A 22787-nucleotide genomic window follows, 5' to 3' on the forward strand; every position below is an offset into this window, starting at 1 on the left:
AGCACACATTGGTGGACCTAGATCTTTTCTGACAAAATCCATTTTCTTTTTGACTTCCATGACTTTCATTTTGTTTTCATTGTTTTTTGCCAATATCTTGTCTTGTGTATATTCTGCGCAGTGCTGCGGAAGGGTGAGGGCGAAAAAGAGTTTGTGGAACACATCCGAGTTTTGATGTTACTCATTTGGTTGGCTTTTTCTTTCATGTGTAGCATGTGAAGAAGTGAGCCATACACATTTGACTGCTGAAGAGCGGTGAGCTGTGTCTTTTCCCAGATCCACGCTGGGCAAAAGTTTTGTTCTACTTCCTTTTCGGGAAGAAAAAGACTCCTTCACTGACATGTCCAAGTTTTTATTTTTCGCTTGTGTGGGTAGCAACTTTTCTCTTATTTCAATATGTTCCCTAACATATAGCTGACATCTTTAAGTACTGACTGTTAATTCTACTGAGAAGGATTACTGTCTGAACTACGAGATTATTTAGTATTGGTGGCCCTGCCTTTTTCCCAAGAAAGAGCAACGAATTGGATTTGCACATACTCTCTCTCCGTCTGCTGGACATTCTTAAGGAAGTGTGCTATTGGCTTCTCAAATCTCACATTGGATCACTAAGAAAAATGATAACAAGCATTGGCATAGCCAATAGGTCTCGCCTTTGGGACTTTTTAAGTGTTTACCCGTGCAACAGTTGATGTTGTTGCACCAAGGATATTGTGCTGCATAACTAAATACTTATAAGATCCCAAAAGCGAGATCTATTGGCTATGCCAATGCTTGTTTATTTTTTGTACTGGAAGTGTCCCATCAGTACAAAATATATGCTGGGCATCACTATGGTGCAAAGGAGCATGAGGTGTAAGGCAGTCTAAAAGAGCACTAGTGCTAAGGAAGAGAGCGTTGGTAGATGTGCAGCTGTTCTGCTCTCTCCTCCTAGTGCAATGGCATTGATTGCTGTGTTGTGTTGTGCTATAAATCAGTACATCTTCCCCTATATCTGGGAACTTCTATTCCAGGCGTATTGAGACCGTTTGGTAACAATGGTAGAACATGTGTTAAACCGAGGATCTCTAAAATAAACACATTGCTATTCATGATAAGTGCCTGCATTCTTCATGTCTTGACGCACCTGGTGCCAGCAGGCAGTCCTTAAAATAATGCATCAATGTTATGTCACATATTCAACAATGAATTACGCAGACGAGAGGGTTCAGGCAATCTTGCTCTGCCTTCGTATTGTATGTCTTATTATAATAACCACACGCCCTTTTTATTTCAGAATCCAGATGCTTTAGCTCAGTTGATGATGTCCATTCCACTTACAAATGATGGGAAATTCATGCTGCTAAATAATCACACTGAAGACAAAGACAACGCCAATGAAGGAGCGGAAGCAGTCGAGTCCGAAGCATAGCATTTGTCACTTATGCCTTAATATTGGACTTTGTGTGCTTACACGATTTTGGGAGTACTGGTAGTACTTTCTTTCAGATATCTACATGCATAGAAAGTTTGAAGTGAATTAAATTGCAGTTAATTTACTTCTCTGTGCACATCTGTTAGTCTATCATAATTACCTTTAAAAAAGGGCTTGTGACCTGAACCAAATCATTCAGTTTTCTAGTTTGATATAGTTAAATATTTTCCAATTGAGAGACTGTCCAGTTCCAGTTTATTAGGGGTTCTAGAGGGATGTGTGCCTATCCACCATCACTTCTTCCAGTCTGAGAGATGTCCTGTCTGTATGCTCATCATTACTGTGTTGTCTTTGGGAGTTTTGTTTCGGTTGCAAGCCACATAATGCCTTTGCAGTCAAAGTGAAGTCTGTTCATGTGTTTTTTTTGTGCCATGTGATTTGTTACTGACTTTCATACATTTACACGTGGACATGCACTTTTCTGCCTCCATAAAGCGGTTTTGTCATCACATTTCCTTATTGTCGCTTTTATGAGATCAACCAGCTTTTAAAGTTTTTCCTATTTTGGAGGAGTCCGCACTTCATTTGATATTCCACAAACAAGTTTGTGATCCAGTCGGCACAAAATAAAACAATCCAACAAAGTGAAGGATTCGAGGGGAAAGTTCCAGCTTGACTTTCCATGGCTGTTTCCCACAACCTATATTCTGAATGGCTTTGTCCCAGGAAATTAGGTTCTGTTCTTAGAGGTATCTACACAATTGTGGTTGAGCTTTGTGTGTGCTGACTTTAATAAATGACTCCAATGTGCATACAGACAAAGAAGTTCAGCGAAGACTTTAAAGATATTCACCTAGTCTTCAAGGGCGCTAGTATAGTGTACCAGTCTTCTGGTTTCTTCACTTATGTTCACTGCTTTGTGTCCTACATTTGAAACGTTTTTAGCCATGTGTGCTTCTGGAAAAACGTACTGCACTTGCTGGGAAAACACAGAGTTATGATGCTGAGGGTAAAAGTAGAAGGGCACCCAGTATGAGTTTCAAATTCCAACAAAGGTTTCTTCCTGCTTGAATGTTACAATACACGACCTGAGTCTCAGCTAGGGGCTCTCCGCACCGATTACTAATTCTGGGAACTATACATTGTCCTGCTCTAGCTAGAGCGTCATAGATTTGCTTGGAGGTCTGCCAGACGGACTTTTTCCCCAAATATTCTTTATATATGTTTTTCTTACTACCACACGCACTTTCAATTAGACTGAAGCAGTAGGCTGATTTGTGGAGCTAACAATGCAAATATGTGGTTTTCTGGTTTGAATGGATCGCTGTTTAATTTGAGCAGACCTTGACCTTTATGTTCCAATTCTCTTCGTACCACATGGTTGCACGATATTTGTATCATATATCTGGTTATTTCAGACTGTTTGCTTCAGGGTATTTTTCCAGGGCTCCATCTTTAGGAGTATTTCTTACCGGTCAGATTAATATAAAGTTCTCTGACCTGCCACCATTTTGTTTTTTTCTTTAACCTCCATAGTATGTTTATCATTTCTTGACATTGCTGCCTAAGTTACTGGCCAACTTGTTAGAGCCGCCAGTCCCATATACTTTTGAATTTCCTTAAGAGAATGTATTCGATTTAAATCAGTCTCTTTTTTTGAATTTACCAATGTAAGTCACTTAATCCAGCTCAAAAGTTCAAAGTATCACTTGTAGAACCAAACTCAAATACCCAGTTCAATGTCTACAGTAATATTAGAACTGGACTTGTTAACCGTTTGTACTTTAAATATGGGTATTAATGCTAATTATTTTTTAATGAGTTTCATTAGTGCATAGAATTTTCAAAGTGTGATGCACAAAACAAAATGCACTGATTCTGCTGATAGAGTTCACAAGCTACAGATGAATAAGTTTCTTACTTTTGGTAACACCCTTTGTGGTGGATACTCTATCTAACCGCAGATTTCACACATTTAGAATATTTCCCAGGCACCAGACTGGATTCGGATATTTTTTCAGCAGTGCTTCTGTGCACCACTAAATGGTGTTGTGGGGTTCTGCTTTAACCTAGTTCTGACCATGAAAGTGATGAAGCAGAGCCACACATAGGTGCCACCCTTGCAAGCTGACACCCATTTCTTGCTTGACTCTACCCGTACTCCCAGACACTAAGGCACAAAACAATTGGAGGTACCTGTATGCAGATCTCTAATTTGGGAACTTTAAAGAGGGTAAAAATTAACCACTTCAAAGTGCCTGGGATGGGAGGGCAGTGAAGAATCTTCAGTGTGAGTATCCATAAGAAAGAGTATTACCAAAGTTAAGTAACTTGTTCTTCTGATGGATACTACAGATTCCTCACTTTAAGAATGGATACTGAAGATGTATCTTCTCAAGGTGGGAGGTCTGTGGACTGGGCTTAGGCTAAAGAAAACACATACTACTATTAATGGTGCTCCTTGGAAAATGTGATTTTTAGAGATCAGGATGAGATCCGATGATGAAGCATGCCACTATTAAAGCGAATGAGGTTTCTTAAAAAATAAATAACTATTTCTGGAGCAGACGGTGATCAGCCCAAAAGGCCTGACATAAGCCAAAGATAAAACAAACAACTAAACTTCGAACAGTTTGACTTATCTGTATTGCATACTCCACACCAGTATACAAATTTGTCCCTGCTGCTACTGTGTAAATATGTTTTGTAGAAGGACATCTGATTGGCAGGATGATATCCACAACCTCATGAGGTAGATTGAACTGCCACAGCTCAATTTCCACGCATGGAGGTGCAGATTACACAGGCTTGGGCACAGACTCCGGGCCTGCTCTTGTAACAGAAGATCCTCCCAAAGCGGTAGTCTGATTGGAGGACAAATGCTCATGCCCAGAAGTGTTGGATACCACACTCTTCTCACTCAATAAAGAGCAACCAGGATGACTTGAGCCTAGTCATTCCTAAGCTGAAAAACTTTGGGCAGAGGAGGCATTTGGATGAAATGGTCTGCCACCCTGGAGGAAATTGTGTGATCACTGCCTCTTACAGTCTGGCTGTGCACTGCTTTGCCAGCCATTTCTCGAAGTGTGCGTGTATACCACGGCCTACAACGCAGACCACATTAACTGACTTTGCTGCCTAGCTGGTAGAAAATAACATCCATTTCCCGAACACTTCACTCCTTTTCAACTCCTTATCAGGAGCAGTTGTCGGTCTGGAATGCTTTAAGGTGGACTTTGCAGGTGGAAGCTTGGACCACCAAACTCTCAGGAGTCGGGTGCTGAGTAGGATAGTCCGGGTCACCCAGTGCCGGTAGTGGCACCTGGCCACCTACCTGTTCACTGGTGGGCAAGAGCAAGGTCATGCCCATTACCCATAAGGGTGCCAGTCAGGCCTTCATTAAAGGAAGCAAGTGTTTGGATGAGGCTTGGCCAGGATCAAAACCTCAGTGAGGACATTTGTTTTGACTACAACTGAAGGCAGCTGTTGGTTCAGGCCCTCAGCTGCACATCTAATCACCACACCAAATGATGCACTCTCTTGCATTGGAAGCCTATGGGGTGAAACCAACCCCGTGTTAGTGGAGGTATCTAGCCCAGTGGCCTCCTGCAAGCCCATATAGATATCATTATAGTGGTGGAGGGTATATCATCACTATCCTCATTATCAGGTTTATCAGAATCTGAGCCAAAGAGGTGATGAAGCCTCTGAGTAAGGCCTTGTGGATGAGAAATTATTTTGTATGAGTCAGAAAGTACAGGAACCCGGTGCGCTGGAGTGAAGTCTAGCACGCGACCTTGGTTGGGGTCAAAGTGGATCACGGTTGGACACTGGAGACGGCAAAATCTCAACCTCCGGCAACCCTTGAATTGAAATAGTAGGGAAATAACCAGCACATTTCTTAGAGCTGGAATAGAAGTAAACACCAAAGTCGGTGCAGATCCTGAGCAGGTTTGAGGGGCGGAGACAGTGCTGAGAATGAATCCGCCAGTGGTAACCCGACTGGAGTCCACTGTGGATCCTCGGGGTTCAAAAGGACACCAGAGGGAGCCAGAAGAGTGCCAGAATACACACCATGGCCTCCTTAAAGGTCTCACTCTGGATGCATTTGGACCATTAGAAGAATCAGATTACGTTTGGGAGCAAGATTGGTTGGCACCTTCACACCCTCCAACCTTGTCTTTGGAAAGAGAGTGGTGGGTTGGGATTTGAGTCCCGCTTTGCTTTCTTATGCTGCTTCTTTGATTTCATTTTGAACTTGTCAGACGACCTCAACCACAAAAGGGACCTGTTATGGGAGTGGTCTTAAGAGCAGAAATTAATCAGAGCCTTTGATTTGCAGCGGGACAAGGTCCATGACTTCTTTCGGTGTTCAGCAACATACAGCTTCGCTTCATGTTCCCCGATCACCTTTGGGTGCATGAGAGCGCTTTCTTCTGCAACTTGGAGTCATGGCAGAGACAAAAAAAACAGAGGCACACCTCGTGCGGGTCCATCTCCGACAACTGTTTCTGGCAGTCACTGCACAGTTTGAACCCTTATTCTTTGGTGGGGACCTTGACCCCTTGCACAATGGAAAAGCATTTTGGAAGGAATTTGCCAACTGATGAAAAGGGCACAGAGGGCACTGCGTTCGAAAGTGCAGATAAAAAGGAGTGGACTTCAGCATGCAGGGGTAGTGCCTATATGTGACACTGCTCCATCATTTCCTGGGTGGAATGAGGTTGACTCAGAGCCAAGCAAACCCAATTAGGGGTGTGTAGGTCCACTGCTGTAAAGATGTTTGGATCCAGCCTGGCACCTGGGGAACATTATGAAGGTGAGGAGTCTGGGGATAAAGGTATCTATGAGAAACTATGCTATAATAGAGTGAAAACATCTGATCAGTGTTGGAGGACTGAAATATATGCATTGTAGTATACCTGTAAACCTCCAAGCCACCAAATCATGATTGCCTTATTGTTTAGTATGAGGGAGTGATAGCACCACATTACCTACTTAATGCACCAGAACAAAGTACATCTGCAGGCAACCTCATGCTCCAGGAGGGTTGTCAGGAATTGCTTAGATTAATATAATATTTCAGGGTTTCTTTTTATATTGCGGATTTCACATGCTTTCTCTGAATCAGTGCCTAACTATGTAGCCACTAAACTGCTCATTTGCAACCACTAATTCAAGGCTCATCTACGTTCTACCTCTGATCCAGGGATGCCTCATGCTTGGGGTAAAAACAAGAAAAATGATCATGGAAAAAGTACAAAATGGTCCATAACTTTATAGATGCTTTTTGTTTCACAGAGGGAATTTGTTAAGACAGCTTTTCGAGGCCTGTGAAATGTAATGTTGAAATCAATAAAAACCTTACATTCCAAAGGTAAAATCTACATCAAGCATTTCAATTGTGCAATAGAGTTGCATTATATGGATAGTCCTTTGGCAGATGTCTAAATAAAGGCTGCAACACCTAATTTTCTTAAACAATCTTCAGAGTAGTAATGGTCTACCTGTACTACTTTGTATATGTTTCTTAGTGTGGTGGGTTATCTCATGAGTGGGCTGTGAACCAGTGCCTGGGGAGTGAGCACTGTGGTTTGAGGCAAACAAGGGGTGAGAAGACAGTGTCCGATTACAGAGTTCCATGATGTTGGTAATTTTATATTTCTTGTTTACATATTTAATATGTTTTTCAATTATCATATAGTTTTTTATGATCTTTGATTTTGGAGTAAATAGTTTTAACTGAAAGGTGCATCAATGCCTTCCAAATTAAGTCTGGTGGCAGGCTTGTACTAGTCAGGCATCACCGGTTGGCTTCATGTCTAAGTTCTTCATAGACCAGCAGAGATTCAAAAATCACAACAGGAAGTAGCTATTGTAAAACCCAATTGTTTATATGTATCATGCATACCCCTTTTAAATGTCTTCAACAAGCGAAGTTGGAAGTACATTATCTCACAGTGTTGAACTTGGCCAACTCCTAACTATCCACTCTGTAGCCCAATCTGGTAGATGAATTTTTCTTACACTTCTCCTCCCTTCAAGTTCACCAGTCAGTGTTTGGAAGATAGAATACAACTTACCTTTTTTGTGTACCTTCGAGTTAAGACATTAGCAATCCTTTTTCAAAAAATATATTGCGTGTTGGATGGAAATTATAGCAGCATAGCCATTATTTTGTTTAACTAGAATTTCTAGACTGGATGTCCAGTCTTTGTATGAACTACATCCACTTCTCTTTTAGATGCACATCATATTTTCTTGCACATATTTTTAAAACCTAGTTGTTGGACTTGGCCTTTTCTGCAGGGCCCTCCCCAGACTTTCTGCCTCCATTTTTGTTGAATTCGTTTTTGTTGGCCTTCGGACTCTGTGCTCTTTACCACTGCTAACCAGAGCTAAGGTGCTTGTGCTCTCACCTTAAAACATGTTAGATTGACCTATACCCAAAGTGGGCCTGCAGCACTGAATGTGCCTTCCATTTAAGTAGCACTTCACACATGACTCAGGCCTGCCATTGGAGCCTGAATGTGTCAGTTTTAAACTGCCATGTTGCCTTGGCAAAGTATTTGTTGTATATTCAAATTCATATACTTGAAAGTTCATAATGGAGGCATCGTTATTATATAGATAATCCAATGCATTTCGGGCTATGGTTTGAGCCCTTCATCAGGGAATAACAATGCCCTTATTTCTTTCTGGTCGATGTGTGTGTCATATCGAACTCTGTATTTGAGAAACGCCGCGAACGCGGATTCCGACTTAAGTCGGAAGCCGCGTTCGCGGCGTTTCTCAAATACAGAGTTCGATATGACACACACATCGACCAGAAAGAAATAAGGGCATTGTTATTCCCTGATGAAGGGCTCAAACCATAGCCCGAAATGCATTGGATTATCTATATAATAACGATGCCTCCATTATGAACTTTCAAGTATATGAATTTGAATATACAACAAATATGATGAACATTTACGAATAAAAGAAAATTTTAAAATGATTTACTAGTGTGGAATCCTCTATAGGGTAGAGGAGATAAGTGTTCCCGAGGGGATGGTCCCAGTGACCCACTGGCATCACATATATTCCGTTATTGACAAGGCGTTTTTCGAGGTATTAACGCCGCCCAAGGAGAACCTAATTCTGATTATCTTGAATTAAAAAGTTGTGCATCTATCCACATTCCCCGTTGTTGCCTTGGCAAAGTATACATTTTGCAAGGCTCAAATCTTTCTTTTTAATACATATGTATTTCTAGGGTGGGCCCTTGATAGCCCAAAGGGCAGGGTGCAGTTTATTGAAAAGGTTGGACATGTACTTTTGATAGTGAAAAACTCTTAAATGTGTTTTTCACTACTGCAAGGCCTACCACTCCCATAGCATAACCTTGGAGTTAGGGTATTACATTTTTATAACTGCAATTTCCCTATGGGAACAGGTGAGCCATGCTTGGCGTCTGGATTCACAGTTTAAAATCCTAACTTATGGTGAAGTCGGTTTTTAAATTGCAATTCTGAAAATGCCACTTTTAGAAAGTTGCAAAAAGAACAATTGATGGACAGAATGCAGAACAATGTCATACAGTACAGAGATCTGGGCCTCAATCCATCGTTTTTTTGCTCACCATGCCATTCCAGTTTGTACACAGCCATATGCAAATCAGTCTTGACCCTGCAACCAATGGGAACTGTCCATCAAGAACTGTCAGGGCAGGATCTTTCTGGACTGGAAAGAAGCATCCTAGGACCGGTTTCGGAGTTTCATCCCTCATCAGCCAGGGTAGGTCAACTCCAGTGGCATGGAGAGCCCGGAACCCACCTCTGGGCATACCCATCACAAGTGGGGTGAAGAATGCAAAAAGAACGATTGATGGACAGAATGCAAAACAATGTCATACGTTCACCCCAGTACAGACATCTGGGCCTAAGTCCATCGTTTATTTGCTCACCATACTCATTTTATCGACCTCAGAAGGATGAAAGGCTGAGTGGGATTTGAACCTGCGACAATGAGGTCAAACATAGGTCCTACGGTGGACGCATTAGTCCACTAAGCCACTAGACCCGTACAGGATAGATATAAATCTGAAAAGATGGTTCCCTTTTGTGCAACCATCTTGAGTGGGATATATTTGCTTATCAAGAGGCAATGAAAAACGCACAGAACACTAATTTATACAATAAAGAGCCTTATAATTTAGTGTTAGTGCAAGACAGTTGCACAAAAGGGAACCCTCTTTTCAGAGGATTCCTCCTAGAGAGCTTAGGTGTAACTGGATGGGCAATCACTGGCAGGATGGGAGATAGCTGGGCACAGACCGACTTACACTTGAATAGGCTGTGTTCTGCCTCCACACAAAGGGATGCATATCCCATCAGTGTTCATAAGTATTCACACTATAGATCACTTGACAGTAATTCAAATAATATCATTGACAACTAGGCTGAATATCTGATAAAATAGTTGCAACCCAAGTGGAGTCATGCCAACAATGGCATTGGCATTCAGCAGACTGGTAGCTGCAGCTTAAGCACCAGTTGAAGTGGCTTATAGGACCTACTGGTCCCTTTTTTTTTTACATTCCCTTGTTGGCCCGAATCCACTTGGGTTGCAACTATTGTATCAGATAGTCAGCCTTATTGTAGATGATATTATTTGAATTACTGTCAAGTGATCTATATACCTATACATTATACCATTGCTAGGACACAATAAGAATCCTCATTATAATGTCTCTGATAGGCTGAGATACATCTGAATTTACATTTGCCCTGAAGAAGTCTATCTAATGGATGAAACTCATTGGCTGTCATCTGTTTATACTGGAAACTTTATTATAAAGAAAAATTGAAACAGAAAAAATATTAAAAGCCAAGAATCATAATTAGGATGTTTGATTTGTGTTGTGGTTCATCTCTACATTTTCATTGCAGTTTGTAACAAATTTTCATGGGGTTTATGCACCCAGGCAGCTGCTGCTTATAGTGTCTGCACACATTTATCATTATGCATGTTTAAAGATACCAGTTGGAACTACGGGTCAGGTCCAGTCTACTTTTTGTCCACTGACTTTGCTTAATTTTGTTTTCTGCATACCACTGTAGTTAGTCTGGAAACAGGGCACCCATGCACTTCACAGCATGCCTCTAGAAGCTTCTCCTCCAACCAAATGCACAACTGTGTATAACTACTGGAACTCAGACACCAACTCTTCAGTACACTTCTGGACCTGTGGCTACTCTGGCGGGGAGAAGGTCTGCTGTTCTGCTATAAGGACTGCCACTCTGCTGGAGTGCTTCTCTACATGTACTGCTGCCCTGTTGTGCTGAACTGCTGCCTTCTTGCCTGAGGAGTGAGGACTGGATCTGCAATTTCATCTTGAATCCAGGACCTTGGAGTGACTCCAAGGGCTAGTCTGCTGGCTCATGATCTGAGCCTCAGGGACCTACAAGGCTCCCCAACATCCTGAGCCAGCTCCTGGACCCAGCTACAACATGCTCTTTTATATTATCGAAGTGAAGCTGGCTTCCTTTAGAAGATCAAAAGACTTGGACGATTTTCACAACACCCTTTTAAGTGATGGTGTATTAATCCTTATAATATGTAATTGCACTTCCACTCAACCCTCTTAAATACTGGGCATGTTGCGAGTTCTATGAAAAAGCATTTCTCATTGCAGATATATTTCATAAATGTGGAGAATGTACTGCAATAAAAATATGCAACTTATTATTTATTACAAGTGTATTGCAAACTGTATGATGTAAGTCACCACCAAAGCTGGCTTCTGGATTTCTAATGTAGTTAAAATACAGAATGTTTCCAGCACTCCCCTTGTAAATTTCAACAGTGCAATAAATATTCATATTGCCATATATATGGCCTAATCAACAAATTGTTGTACATTTTAAGGGAACGAAAAATGAACTTAAGCTGAAAGCATACTTTTCCTTGTATCTGTTTCCAGCATAGTGGTAACAAGTATTCTGTAATATGTAAGTTACAGACATATGTTCATAGATGGCTTACTAGCTTCGCTCTATTATAAGGATATTTTAATATCTGAATAGCCTAAGGACTTGGGGTCCTATTTATCATTTTTTTCCATAACACAGCATGCTCTGTGAAAGGGAAAGGGCAGGAATGCTCCGTATCTACCACAATATGGCACATTCCTGCTCTCCGTTTGCCTGGGCGCACTTGTGACTGCCTAGTGCAAGGGTACCTGTGTTGCAGGCAGGGCCGTTTTTGAGCAGGAAGGGACACCTTACTGAACAAAACCAATCCTTAAAGGAGTTGTCCTCTTTCTAAGTGTGCTGCAAAACAATGAGGAGAAATAAAGATATTCCTTCTTGTTGTCCCTCTGGGTTACAGGCATACAATTCTGAAGCATTCCCAGTTCTATCAGCATCTGTAAATCTCGGAATGCTTCAGAATACTTGTGTGGGAACACCCACACTCCACCTATGTAACACTCCCACCACATGGAGTAACCGAAGGCAGCGATTTGCATTGCCTTGCATTAATCCAGAGTACCCAACCATGCAAGGCTACGAAGAATGTACTTGCATGGCTGGGGAAATCTCATTCTAGGTTTTAAGTCCCCTTGCATGGCACAAGAGAAATGCAAAACCTTAATAAATCTGGGCCCTAGCTTTTAGCAAAAGATGCACAACTTTCAATTGTAACTTTAAATGTGATGGTCATGTTAATTATCACTTGCAATTCGCTTTTATAGCTGAGGTGCCCTAAAATTGCAGAGGTACCAAGTAAGTCATTGCTGCATCACTTTCTCATGAATGTATCCAGAATCGTAGTGGTTGCCTTATGAACATTAAATTACTTGCCATATCATGGCATTAGCATAGGGCTTTCGATACGGCTTGCTCTGCTGCAGTCATTTGTTGTGGCTACTAGCAATAAGGTGCTGATTCGTAGCCTCGGTCTCCCTTTTGTACCCTACTCTTGGTCCTCCATTGTTCTGTGCCTATGTTTTTCTTTCAATCATTAGCTTTTGTTCACTAGTCACTTGCTAGGTGTATGATGAGGTTGCAGACCAATTGCTACTGAGGTCAATGAAGTCTATGGTAATGTGAAACATCAGAGTCAGGGTAAAGTGCATTATAATATTTGCCTTCTGAACTTGTTTATTCAAAAGTACAAGTTCAACATGGTGTTCCTGAACAAAGACTTGCTCACCCTGAATACGTGAGATTAGTGGATGTGCCTGGTTTTTCAGGACACCTATCTCCATCTTCCAAGTTTTCCCACTCAGAGACGTTACCAGAGGTTCATAGTGGGATCTCAGAACTAATAGTTAAAAATTCCACTATTTTGGCTGACAATTCTTCAAATGTTTATGAAATGTTAGTGGCTTCAAATGTGATGGTCCAGAGTACTGGTATTTCTGTACTTGGACAGCAGGCTAGTGAATTTTCAGTCCCCAGTGCTGGTCATGTATCCCCTTCATCAGAAAATGACTGTCTTCCATGAATTGGGCTTTACCATCAGTGCCCAAAAGTCCTACCTCTCTTGCCCCACACAGGCTAAATGTCATGGGGCAGTACTGAATATGACCTGCATGAAGGCTTTTACTCCTAAGAGAGCAGTGGATATTCATTAGATGATTCTAATATTCTTGACTTAGACTCTGTCTCCAGTTCTGCAGGTCTTGTGTATGCTTGGTCTCATTTCCTTGTGCATTCAGTTGGTGCCTTACACCATATGATGAATTGAGGTGCTTCAGTAGTAAATGTGGTCTCAATGGCTCCAGCTTCAGGAGAGTCTCTGGACTTGGGTTTAGATCTTGCACTGTTCTCATCTGGATCAGCACTGGTGGGTGGATCTCTCCAGGCTTTTGGTGCATCATCTCATTAATCTTCCGCCGGATCTACCTACTTAGATCATGGACATCTCTCTGCTTGGCAGGGGTGCCTATCTGGGCAACATGGTGACACGGGACCTTTGATCATGGTACAAAAAAACAGAAGAATCGGCACATAAATATGCTGGGGAGGTTCAGTTAAACAATGAAGGAGTTTGTCCCTTCCATCTCAGTGAGCACTGTAGGAAAACAGGGTGCTTTGCAGATGCCCTCCCTTCCCCATTTTTTGCCCAATTTGGACTACTAGATGCTGGTTTTTGACTGACAGTGCACTGAAACCTGCTAACTAGGCGCCAGTGCTCTCTCCAAAAAATGGTTATGTTTGAATTGTCAATCCCAATTGACAGGGACCGTACTCCCTTAGCAGGGGTACCCAGGGCATCGGTGGTTAAGGGGGCCCCAGGGCTGCAGCTCGGTTTTGTGCCACCGGAGTTACCCAAGCAAACTACTAACCACAGTCCTGCCACTGCAGCTTGCAGGAGCAGTGCAAACAGCTCAAACTTTAGTTGTTCAAGTGCACTGCCTGGAATATATGTCAGACACCTCTATGGTAGGCCTCCTCAGTGCAGGGGGCAGTATTTTAAAGGTGAGGACTTATAAGTGCAAGCCTATATGTCCCTAAAGAACAAGTTACTTATCTTCGGTTACAATATATCTGTGAGAAACCTAGGTTAGTTATAGATTCCTTACCATAGAATTACCCCCAGGCGTCAGACTGGATAGGGAAAGTTTTTTTGTCATCAGTACCTCTGCGTGTCAGAAGGTGGCGTCAGTCGGCTCTGCATCTGTCGTTGGCCTTGTGTTGCCGGGATGACGTTGCGGTAGCTACTTAGACGCCACCCTGGCGCGCTGACGTCAGTTCTGTACACGACTTTCCACGCCAGAAACACAGAGCCATGCAAGACACTCACCACCGGTGCACAAAACTAGGGCCCTGAAAGGATATCTTTAATCCTAGAAATCAGTTTGCAGGATGGGGAGGATGGGTGGGGCGGTAAGGAATTTATAACTAACCTATATTACAGATATATCGTTACCAAAGGTAAGTAACTTGTTCATCTGAAAGAAACAGTTAGATATAGATTCCGTACCTTAGAATAGATACCCCAGCAATAACAACCCTGGAGGTGGATCTAGACGCAAACCAATTTCACACCAGAAAGTTCTGGAGAACAGAACAGCCAAAGAAGCTGACTCTCAGGACTTAGCTGTCGAGGCAGTAGTGTCTCATTAATGTGTGCAGCAATGTCCACGTAGCTGCCCGACAGATGTCATTTAGAGGAACTCCTAGTCCCAAAGCAGTAGTGGCAGCCGTTGCCCAGGTGGGTTGGGCGCGCAGCCCCACTGGAGGCTCCTTCTTTGCTAGAGAATAGCAGACTTTGATACACAAAACGACCCATCTGGAAATGGTTAGCTTCTGTACGACCTGACCTTTCTTGGTGCCCACGTAGCCAACAAAGAGCTGGTCCTCCATCCGGAACTGTTTGGTGCGATCCAAATAAAAAGAAACACGCATTTTGGGTCCAGACGGTGGAGCCTCTCCTCCTCTTCCAAAGGATACAGAGGTGAAAAGAATGTGGGCAAAGTGATTGTTTGCCCAATGTGAAAGGAGGTGACAACCTTGAGAAGGAAGGATGGACGAGTCCTGAGGACAACTTTGTCTGGATGTACAGACAGAAAAGGAGGCTTTGATGGAAGGGCCTGGAGCTCACTCAATCTTTTGGCAGATGTGATGGCCACCAGGAATGCAGTCTTAAGAGTTAAAAGCCTAAAAGAACAGTTGTGAAGCTGTTCAAAGGGAGTGCACATTAAATAGGTTAAGACCAGGTTCAAGTCTCACTGAGACATAACAAAGGGAATAGGAGGAAAGAGATGAGTTATGCCTTTTAAGAAGCGCTTTACAATCGGGGACTTGAAGAGAGAAGGCTGATCAGGAAGCCGAAGAAAGGCAGCGATGGCCGAATGATAGCCCTTGATAGTGCCCAGAGCAGAGCCCTGCTGGGCCAAAGAGAGAAGGAACAAGAGAACCTCAGAAAGAGGGGCAGAAAGGGGATCCACAGCCTTTGCTGTGCATCATGCCACAAATTTGTTCTGCCAGCAGGCGTATACCATCTTAGTGGAGGGACGCCTGGCTGCCAAGATTACATCACAAACTTCAGGAGCCAAGTCAAATGACATCAACTGCCGCTGTTTAATCTCCATGCAAGGAGGTGGATGCTGGACAGGTTCGGGTGCAGGACCGTCCCCTGCTGCCGCGACAGAAGGTCCTCCCGAAGAGGCAGTCGGATCGGAGGATCAATGGCCATGTTGAGCAGCTCGGGATACCAGACTCTTCGTGCCCAATCGGAGCCACCAGAATGACTTAGGCCCAGTCACACTTGATCTTCTTCAGCATTCTGGGCAGAAGTGGTATAGATGGAAAGGCGTACAACAGACCGCAACTCCACTCGCGACGAAAAGCGGCGCCTAGCAAGCTCCGCCTAGGAAATTCCAACGCGCAGTATTGCTGACTTTGCGCGTTCTCTTTGGTGGCGAATAGCTCTAACGAAGGCTCTCCCCACTGATAGATAAAAAAGGCTCTCCCCACTGTTGGAGACCTTGCACCACCTCCGAGTGAAGACGCCATTTGTGATCTATCATGCACCTGTGGCTGATATTAATCCACTGTGTTGTTCAAGGAACCTGCCAGGTGTTGAACCACCAGGGATATGCCCTGATGTTCCAGCCATGTCCAGAAGAGAAGGGCTCCTGACAGAGGGTCCACAAACCCACCCACCCCCGTTTGTTGCAGTACCAAATGGCTGTGGTGTTGTCCATGAACACCTGCACTACTCTTCCCCGGACAGAAGGAAGGAATTCCGTCAGTGCAAGACGAATCGCCCGGAGCGCCAGAAGGTTGATGTGGAGCCTGGACTCCGCCGGAGACCAGAGGCCTCTGATCTTCGCCTCTCCCATGTGGCCACCCAAACCCAGAAGGGACCCTTCCGTCACCACTGTGTGCTCTGGTTGGGGAAGGGAGAGAGATATGCCATTGACCCAATCTTGGTTCGTGAGCCACCACTGCAGTTGTGGTGCAGTACCCTCCAAGATCTGGACGCAATCAGACAGATTACCCTGATGCTACACCCACTGGAACTTCAGGTCCCACTGTAGAGCCTTCATATGCCACCTGGGATGATCGAACATGAGGATGCAGGAGGCCATGAGGCCCAGCAGCCTCAGAGTCATCTGAATCAAAACCCGGGTTAGAGGATGGAAGACTGGAATCTAAGCCCGAATATCCCAGACTCGCTGTTCGGGAGGATAAACCCATGTCCAGAACCGCTCCGATAAAGAGGAGCTTCTAAGAGGGGATCGGGTGAAAGTGCTCGTTACCTACAGTGAACCCCAGGTAATGCTGGTGGGCCGGCAGGACGGGGATGTGAAAATCAGCGTCCTGCAAGTCCAATGCAACCAACCAGTCTCCAGGGTCGAGGGCAGACAAGACCTGAGTGAGTGTCAACATCTTGAACTTCTCCTTCCGGAGGAAGCAGTTGACGTTCCTGAGATCAAAGATAAGATGCAGGCCCTTGTCCTCCTTGGGCACCAGAAAGTAGTGGGAGTAACAACCACAACCTACCTCATCCCCAAGCTGGCGGAAGAGAAAATCTTCTTCCCAAGATGAGCCAGCTTCTTGGATTCCCTCTCTGGTGGAGTGGTAGGGAATGCACTCTTGGATGTAGAGGCTTGGACCACCAAGCTCTCAGGGGTGAGGTGTTGGGAGAGGATAGTGGGGTCGCCCGGAGCCGGGCGGTGGCGTTGAGCAGTCATCCTATGCACAGGAGCCCCTGTGTTGGGTACTGGACCAGGTGCCCAAAAGGACATCGGTGAGGGCTTCATTAAATTGCAGCAGGGGCTCCGAAGAGCTCACTTGCAGTTGAAGCACCTTCTTCAGGCGGTTAGTCCTGACTGCCACTATAGGGAGCTCGAGAGCTTCTGCTGCTCTACGCAACTATACCACTGTAGGAAGAGACAACATGCCAAGGTCAGGGGAGTGTCCAGACCACTGGCATCCCCCAGTTGCTCTCTCTAGTCCTGTTCACTGTCCAACTAGTCAGTCAGAGGGTCACCTAACCCCTCCCAGTCCACCTCCTCATCCTCTGGGTGCTAATCTGACCTAAAAGGGACCCCAGGAGTGAACAGGGGCACAAAAACCCCTCTCGTCACAGGATCTGGCATCGGACGATGCCGGTACCGCATCGGACGACGCCGGTCCGGCTCCGGGTCCAGCATCGGACCACGCCGGTCCGGCTCTGGGTCTACCTCAGGATGGGGGCCGGGGTCGACGCCGGCCAGGGGGCTGACTGGCGTCAAGTGCAGTAGTGGTGCCGGAGGAAGCGGCACGGGTGGAAGCGTAATAAGGTCAACCAATGCCTATCCGGATCCAGGCCTGGATCCAAGGGGGGGCCTGCGGGGCCGGAGCCGCCAGCGGAAAAGGCCAAGAACCCCCAACCGAGTCTGCGGGGCCCAAAGGCCCGTCAGCAGGTTCGGGCTGCCCAAAGAAGGCGTGCTTTGCCTCATAAAACTTACGAAGCTGGGCAGGAGTCGACTATTCAGGCTCTGCATGCGAAGCCGCACCACCCGCATCCCTCGTTGTGTAAGCCGTTCGACGGGGAGAAGTCGAAGATCAATGATGCTTCTTCGAATTCTTCTTGTGCTTCGACTTACTTGACCACGAATGCGAAGACTTAAAAGAGTGGTGATGGTTCCGCGACCGGTCCCTCAACCTCCCTCGCAACCGGGACCTCGAACGGCACAAAGCCGACTGCCGGCGCTCATGAAGCTTTTGGGACCACTCCCACAAAGCCTTCGGAGCCATGAACTGGCAGTCTGAGCACGAATTTGGGTCGTGGTCGTGCTCCAGACAAAGGAGGCACACGCGGTGCGGATCCATAACCAATATTTGTCGAGAACAGGATCCGTAAGCCTTGAAGATGGGCATCCCTACGTGCACCAGGAGTCGTAGGACTCAAAAAGAGATCGACAAATGTTGCTCAAAAAGTTCAGTCAAAAAGTGACTGGAGGTACCGCTCTCGCCGGATCGGCGCTGTCTGGCGCAGAAGAAGAAAGAACTGAGGTCAGCGTGCAAGGGCGGCATCTAAGTAGCTACTGCAACATCATCCCGGCGGCACGACGCCAACGATGGACGCGGAGCTGACCGATGCCACCTTCCGACATGCAGAGGTACTGCTGATGAAAAAACCTTCTGGATCCAGTCTGACGCCTGGGGGTAATTCTAAGGTAAGGAATCTATAACTAATTGTTTCTTTCAGATGTGGTGTTCCCCATTGGAAACCCCTATATGTGCTAGCGGTCCATAAGATAACATGGGCTGCCAACCTGGCACTTTCGAGCTTGGCAGCACCATTATGGTACCACTTAAATATGTTGTATTTGGTGTCAAACATAGTGCCTCCTCACACCTGATTCTCGTGCCCTGGGTGATGTGGCATGCATGCCAGGTGGTGACCCTAGAGCTTGCCCCAGCTACACCGTCCTCCAAGACAGGATTCTGACCTCCTGCCAGGCAGTGTGATCCCCCTCAGGAATCAGGAACAAAGACTTGTGGAGGAAGGGGGTTACACCTCCCCCCCCCTCACAAGCAGGCTAGTAAAGTGGCACATCAAGGCTGTGAGCTTCTAAGGCTGCACTGCCTCTGACATGCAATAGGGCTGTGGAGGAAACAGCCCTCCTCCTTCCCCAGAGCAAACACAAGGAGATGATGGACAGAGTGTTGAAACTTTTCAGACACTCACCCCAGTCACAGATCTGGGTTGAATCCATCATCATTCTTTAGCTCACGTCGTCACCCCAGTTCAGACATAGCTATATACAAATCCGTCTTGACCCTGTGCCTCATGGGAACAGTCCAGCCCAAACTGCCAACCCATGTCTTCCCTGGAGAGGAAACAAGCATCCTGGGACCGGTTTCAGGCTAACAACCCTCATCAGCCAAGCTAGCTTGAATCCAGTGGCAATGTGAGCAAGGGACCCACGTCTTGACTGGGGGAGAATGTTTGAATGATTCAGCATTCTGTCCATCATTTGTTGCAGTTACACTTTTCGGCCTAAGTGGGATGGGTATGCCCAGACATGGGTCCCTTGCTCACTGTGCCATTGGATTCAAGCTGGCCTGGCTGATGAAGGATGACATACTCTTACTCCGGTCACAGGATGCTTGTTTTGGGTTCAATGAGGACCTGGCTTGGCAGTTCGGTCTGGACTGTTCCCATGAGGCACAGGGTCAAGACTGATTTGCATATGGCTGGGTCCAAACTGAGGTGGCATAGTGGGCAAAAGAACGATGGATTTAACCTTGATCTCTTGACTGGGGGAGAATGTTTGAATCATTCAGCATTCCGTCCATCATTTGTTGAAGTTGCACTCCTCCTGCCCCAGGCACAATTGCACCCAGGAAATTAGCTATGCAGGGAGGTGTACAACCCCAGAAGGCTGGTGACACCTTACTGGGTGAGTAGCCTGGTCCGTACATCACAATTTATTTCTGCTAACTTTAGGAGTGGCAGAATAGAGGGTTCTGTGTAGAAAAGGGGACCTACGACCCTGGATGCGGTCACCGCAGGCGCGGACTAGCTGCAGGGACTTGCTGCCTATTAGCTACTAGTTCCCACATCCCTAAATCTAGGATTTAAGTGTCACCCCTGACACCAAAACCTCAGTTTTGAACAACTTACTTCAAAGAGGTTTCCCGTGTCACAGACAACAGGACTTTGTCACAGCACCAAAGCAAAAGAGGGATACTTTGTGTCTGAGGCAACAGCCGTCGAACTGAGTGAACACCCCTTGGCTAAAATCCAAATCTTCTGAAGATAGGGACTCTTGTGGAAGCCAGAAGCACCCTGAGTCTCCACTGGACTAGTGGCACTAGTCCCCTGCAAACTGCAGGTACAAATGCTCACTGGATCCAAAGAATCACTGGGCATTGGGATCGTCCAAATTCAGGTGGTCCACTGCATTCTGGGAGTTGCAGTCTTGCCTGCCCTGACATTTCAGGACGCAACATTACTCCCATGGACCTAGTGAAGTTTCAGGAGCTTTTCGCAGTGCTTACCCGTGCCAAGGCTTGTTGGGGGCCAATACAGTAACCAACCCCCACACTCAATGCTGCATCTACAGAGAACACTTTGCAACCTTCATTCCATGTCAGCAGCTGTGTATCTGTTGTGTTTTTGCATTCTGTTTCTTGCAGCACCATGCTACCAGTAAAAACTGCACGAACCGTGGTATCCGTTGAGCAACAACCAGAACAACTCTATACCTGAACTCCAAGGGCTAGGTAAAAAGTATCTGACTGCTGTGGCCTGGTCCTGGGGCCCGCATGACCATAACCCTGTAAGGGTTCCACTTAATTCGAGCTGCAAGTGATCGATTGTCAATAGTGGTTTTTGCCATTGACCGCAATATTATTTTGTCTATGTATATTACTGCACTGATTTGATATTGCCTCAAAAATCTATAACTCTGGTTATATGTATGCTATTCCATTCGATTTGGTTTCTAAATTAGGATAAACATGCACTCTATTTTTATAAATTGATGTCGGATTTCTCTTGAGCCGTGTCAGTTAATTATCATCCATGTTGGTACGCTGAAATGCTTACCACGTGTTCCTCTAATAAAGCCGGACTGCTCTTTGCCACTCTATTAGGACTGAGCTAAGGATTTATTAATGTGAATCCAAGGACCATCTTTGTGGGCAGTTGTGATATTACATGGTAAGGCTAAATATCAAAACTGAAGCAAACAAACTTCTCCAATGGCTTAAAGTGGGGGCAGTATGTCTCTAACACTAATTAACCATAAGTCAAATCAATTCATTTTATATTTTGTATTCATCATTAGTAGCAAAAAATAAATCAAATAGCATACATTGTCAGCCCATAATATTTATATTTACATTATGTATATATCAGTAGTACAACTGTATGCAAGCTTTAAAATGCGAACAAATAAAACAAGAAAGGACAGACCTACATGCATAGACTATACAAAACTATTTTCACAGAGATATACAATACACTCACACCCAGACACACTTCACACCAAGACAGCAGATTTAAAAACAGAATAATGTGAACATCAAATATATTATTTTTCTCCAATTAATTTTTTACAAAAACATATTCACATTTTTCAAGTGATTTATATCATACTCAAATTTAATGTACACAAGTATTTGTTTAATGCAAATAACGGAGACAGAAATGCACCGACGTGCGTTTCGATAAAGTCACTCCAGTGGTATAGGAGAACACAACCTTCATCAGGGCGCTATATAACTTCAAAATACAGTGGTATTGGAACTCGGGGTCTCTAGTTGGCAATGGTATACACCTTTGACCAAATAGGGACCCTTGCTTCTAAGTCAGGGAAAGGGGATTACACTACTGGATAACCCCTGCTCACCCCCTTGGTAGCTTGGCACGAGCAGACAAGCTTATCTCAGAGGCAGTGTGTTAAGCATTTGTGAATACCCGCAGCAATACAGTGAAAACACTACAGATGGACACCTCACAGGTTTCATAAAAATAAGTATTCTTTATATAGACTTAACATAATACCACAAACAACAAAAATCCGCAATACTGTACTTAAAATAGAATTAAAGATGGTAGAAGTTACTTAATTCAAGTTGATGATGAATGCGACAAAGTACCTGGATGCGTAACGCAAAACAAACAAAAAGTTTGCAGGAAGGGAGATGCGTCGGTTCCTTGCTTCGGGGGAGACGATGCGTTGCACCTCAATGCTTGCGCAGAGTAGGGGATGCGTCTTGGTCCTTAACGGAGAGGAGGTGATGCGTAGATTCTCGTCATGCGTTCCGGTTGCGATGCAACAAGATGGTGCCTCGATGCGACGATCCTGTGCAATGCGATAAGATGGCGCCCTTGATGTGACGACGGGAAGACGATGCGTGCACGCTGCGTGGTGAACTCTGTAGCTTTGGAGCCACGAAAGGCCCTGCGACATGCTTTTCCGGTGATGCGACTGCAAACTTGCGGCGGCAACACGCTTCTCCGTTGGGTAACAGCTTTCGCGAAGGCACGCTTCTCTGGTGATGCGGCGGCAACCTCTGCGGCGTTGACACGCTTGTCCGGCGATGTGACAGCATCAGCTGTGACACGCTTCTTCTCGATGTGTCGCGCTTCCAGCGACACGCAGGCTTCTGCAGATAGAATTCCCTGCAAGGAAATTCAGAGGGGAGCTGGTGGTGAAGTCTTTTGTTTTGAAAAAAGGTCTATAGCAAAGTAGAACAACAGCCAAATATACAATGAAAATGGTAGTAATAAGAGTAATAAAGTTAGGTGACTAACCAAAATTCAATAGAGAGAGCCCACGCAGAAAGGACTAATCACCACATGGGTAGAAAATATTTATAAATTTTATTAATCAAATATTGATTTTGTACGAAAAATCTCTTTGGTGAAA

General features: G+C 44.9%; 2 protein-coding genes across 2 annotated transcripts in view; one reads left to right on the forward strand and one right to left on the reverse strand.

Annotated features, from left to right (window-relative positions):
- The window catches only part of APPL2 (adaptor protein, phosphotyrosine interacting with PH domain and leucine zipper 2), a 697983-nt gene extending 696058 nt beyond the window's left edge, over positions 1-1925 (forward strand). The window contains exon 21 of the mRNA XM_078674621.1: positions 1277-1925. Coding sequence (XP_078530747.1) covers positions 1277-1411 — 135 coding nt within the window. The 3' untranslated portion in view covers positions 1412-1925. The remainder of the gene's footprint in view (positions 1-1276) is intronic.
- Positions 1-22787, reverse strand: part of WASHC4 (WASH complex subunit 4) — a 1268393-nt gene that overhangs the window by 73315 nt on the left and 1172291 nt on the right. The window lies entirely within an intron of this gene.

Source organism: Lissotriton helveticus, chromosome 1_1 (assembly GCF_964261635.1).
Source record: "Lissotriton helveticus chromosome 1_1, aLisHel1.1, whole genome shotgun sequence".
In the NCBI taxonomy this organism is placed as follows: domain Eukaryota; kingdom Metazoa; phylum Chordata; class Amphibia; order Caudata; family Salamandridae; genus Lissotriton; species Lissotriton helveticus.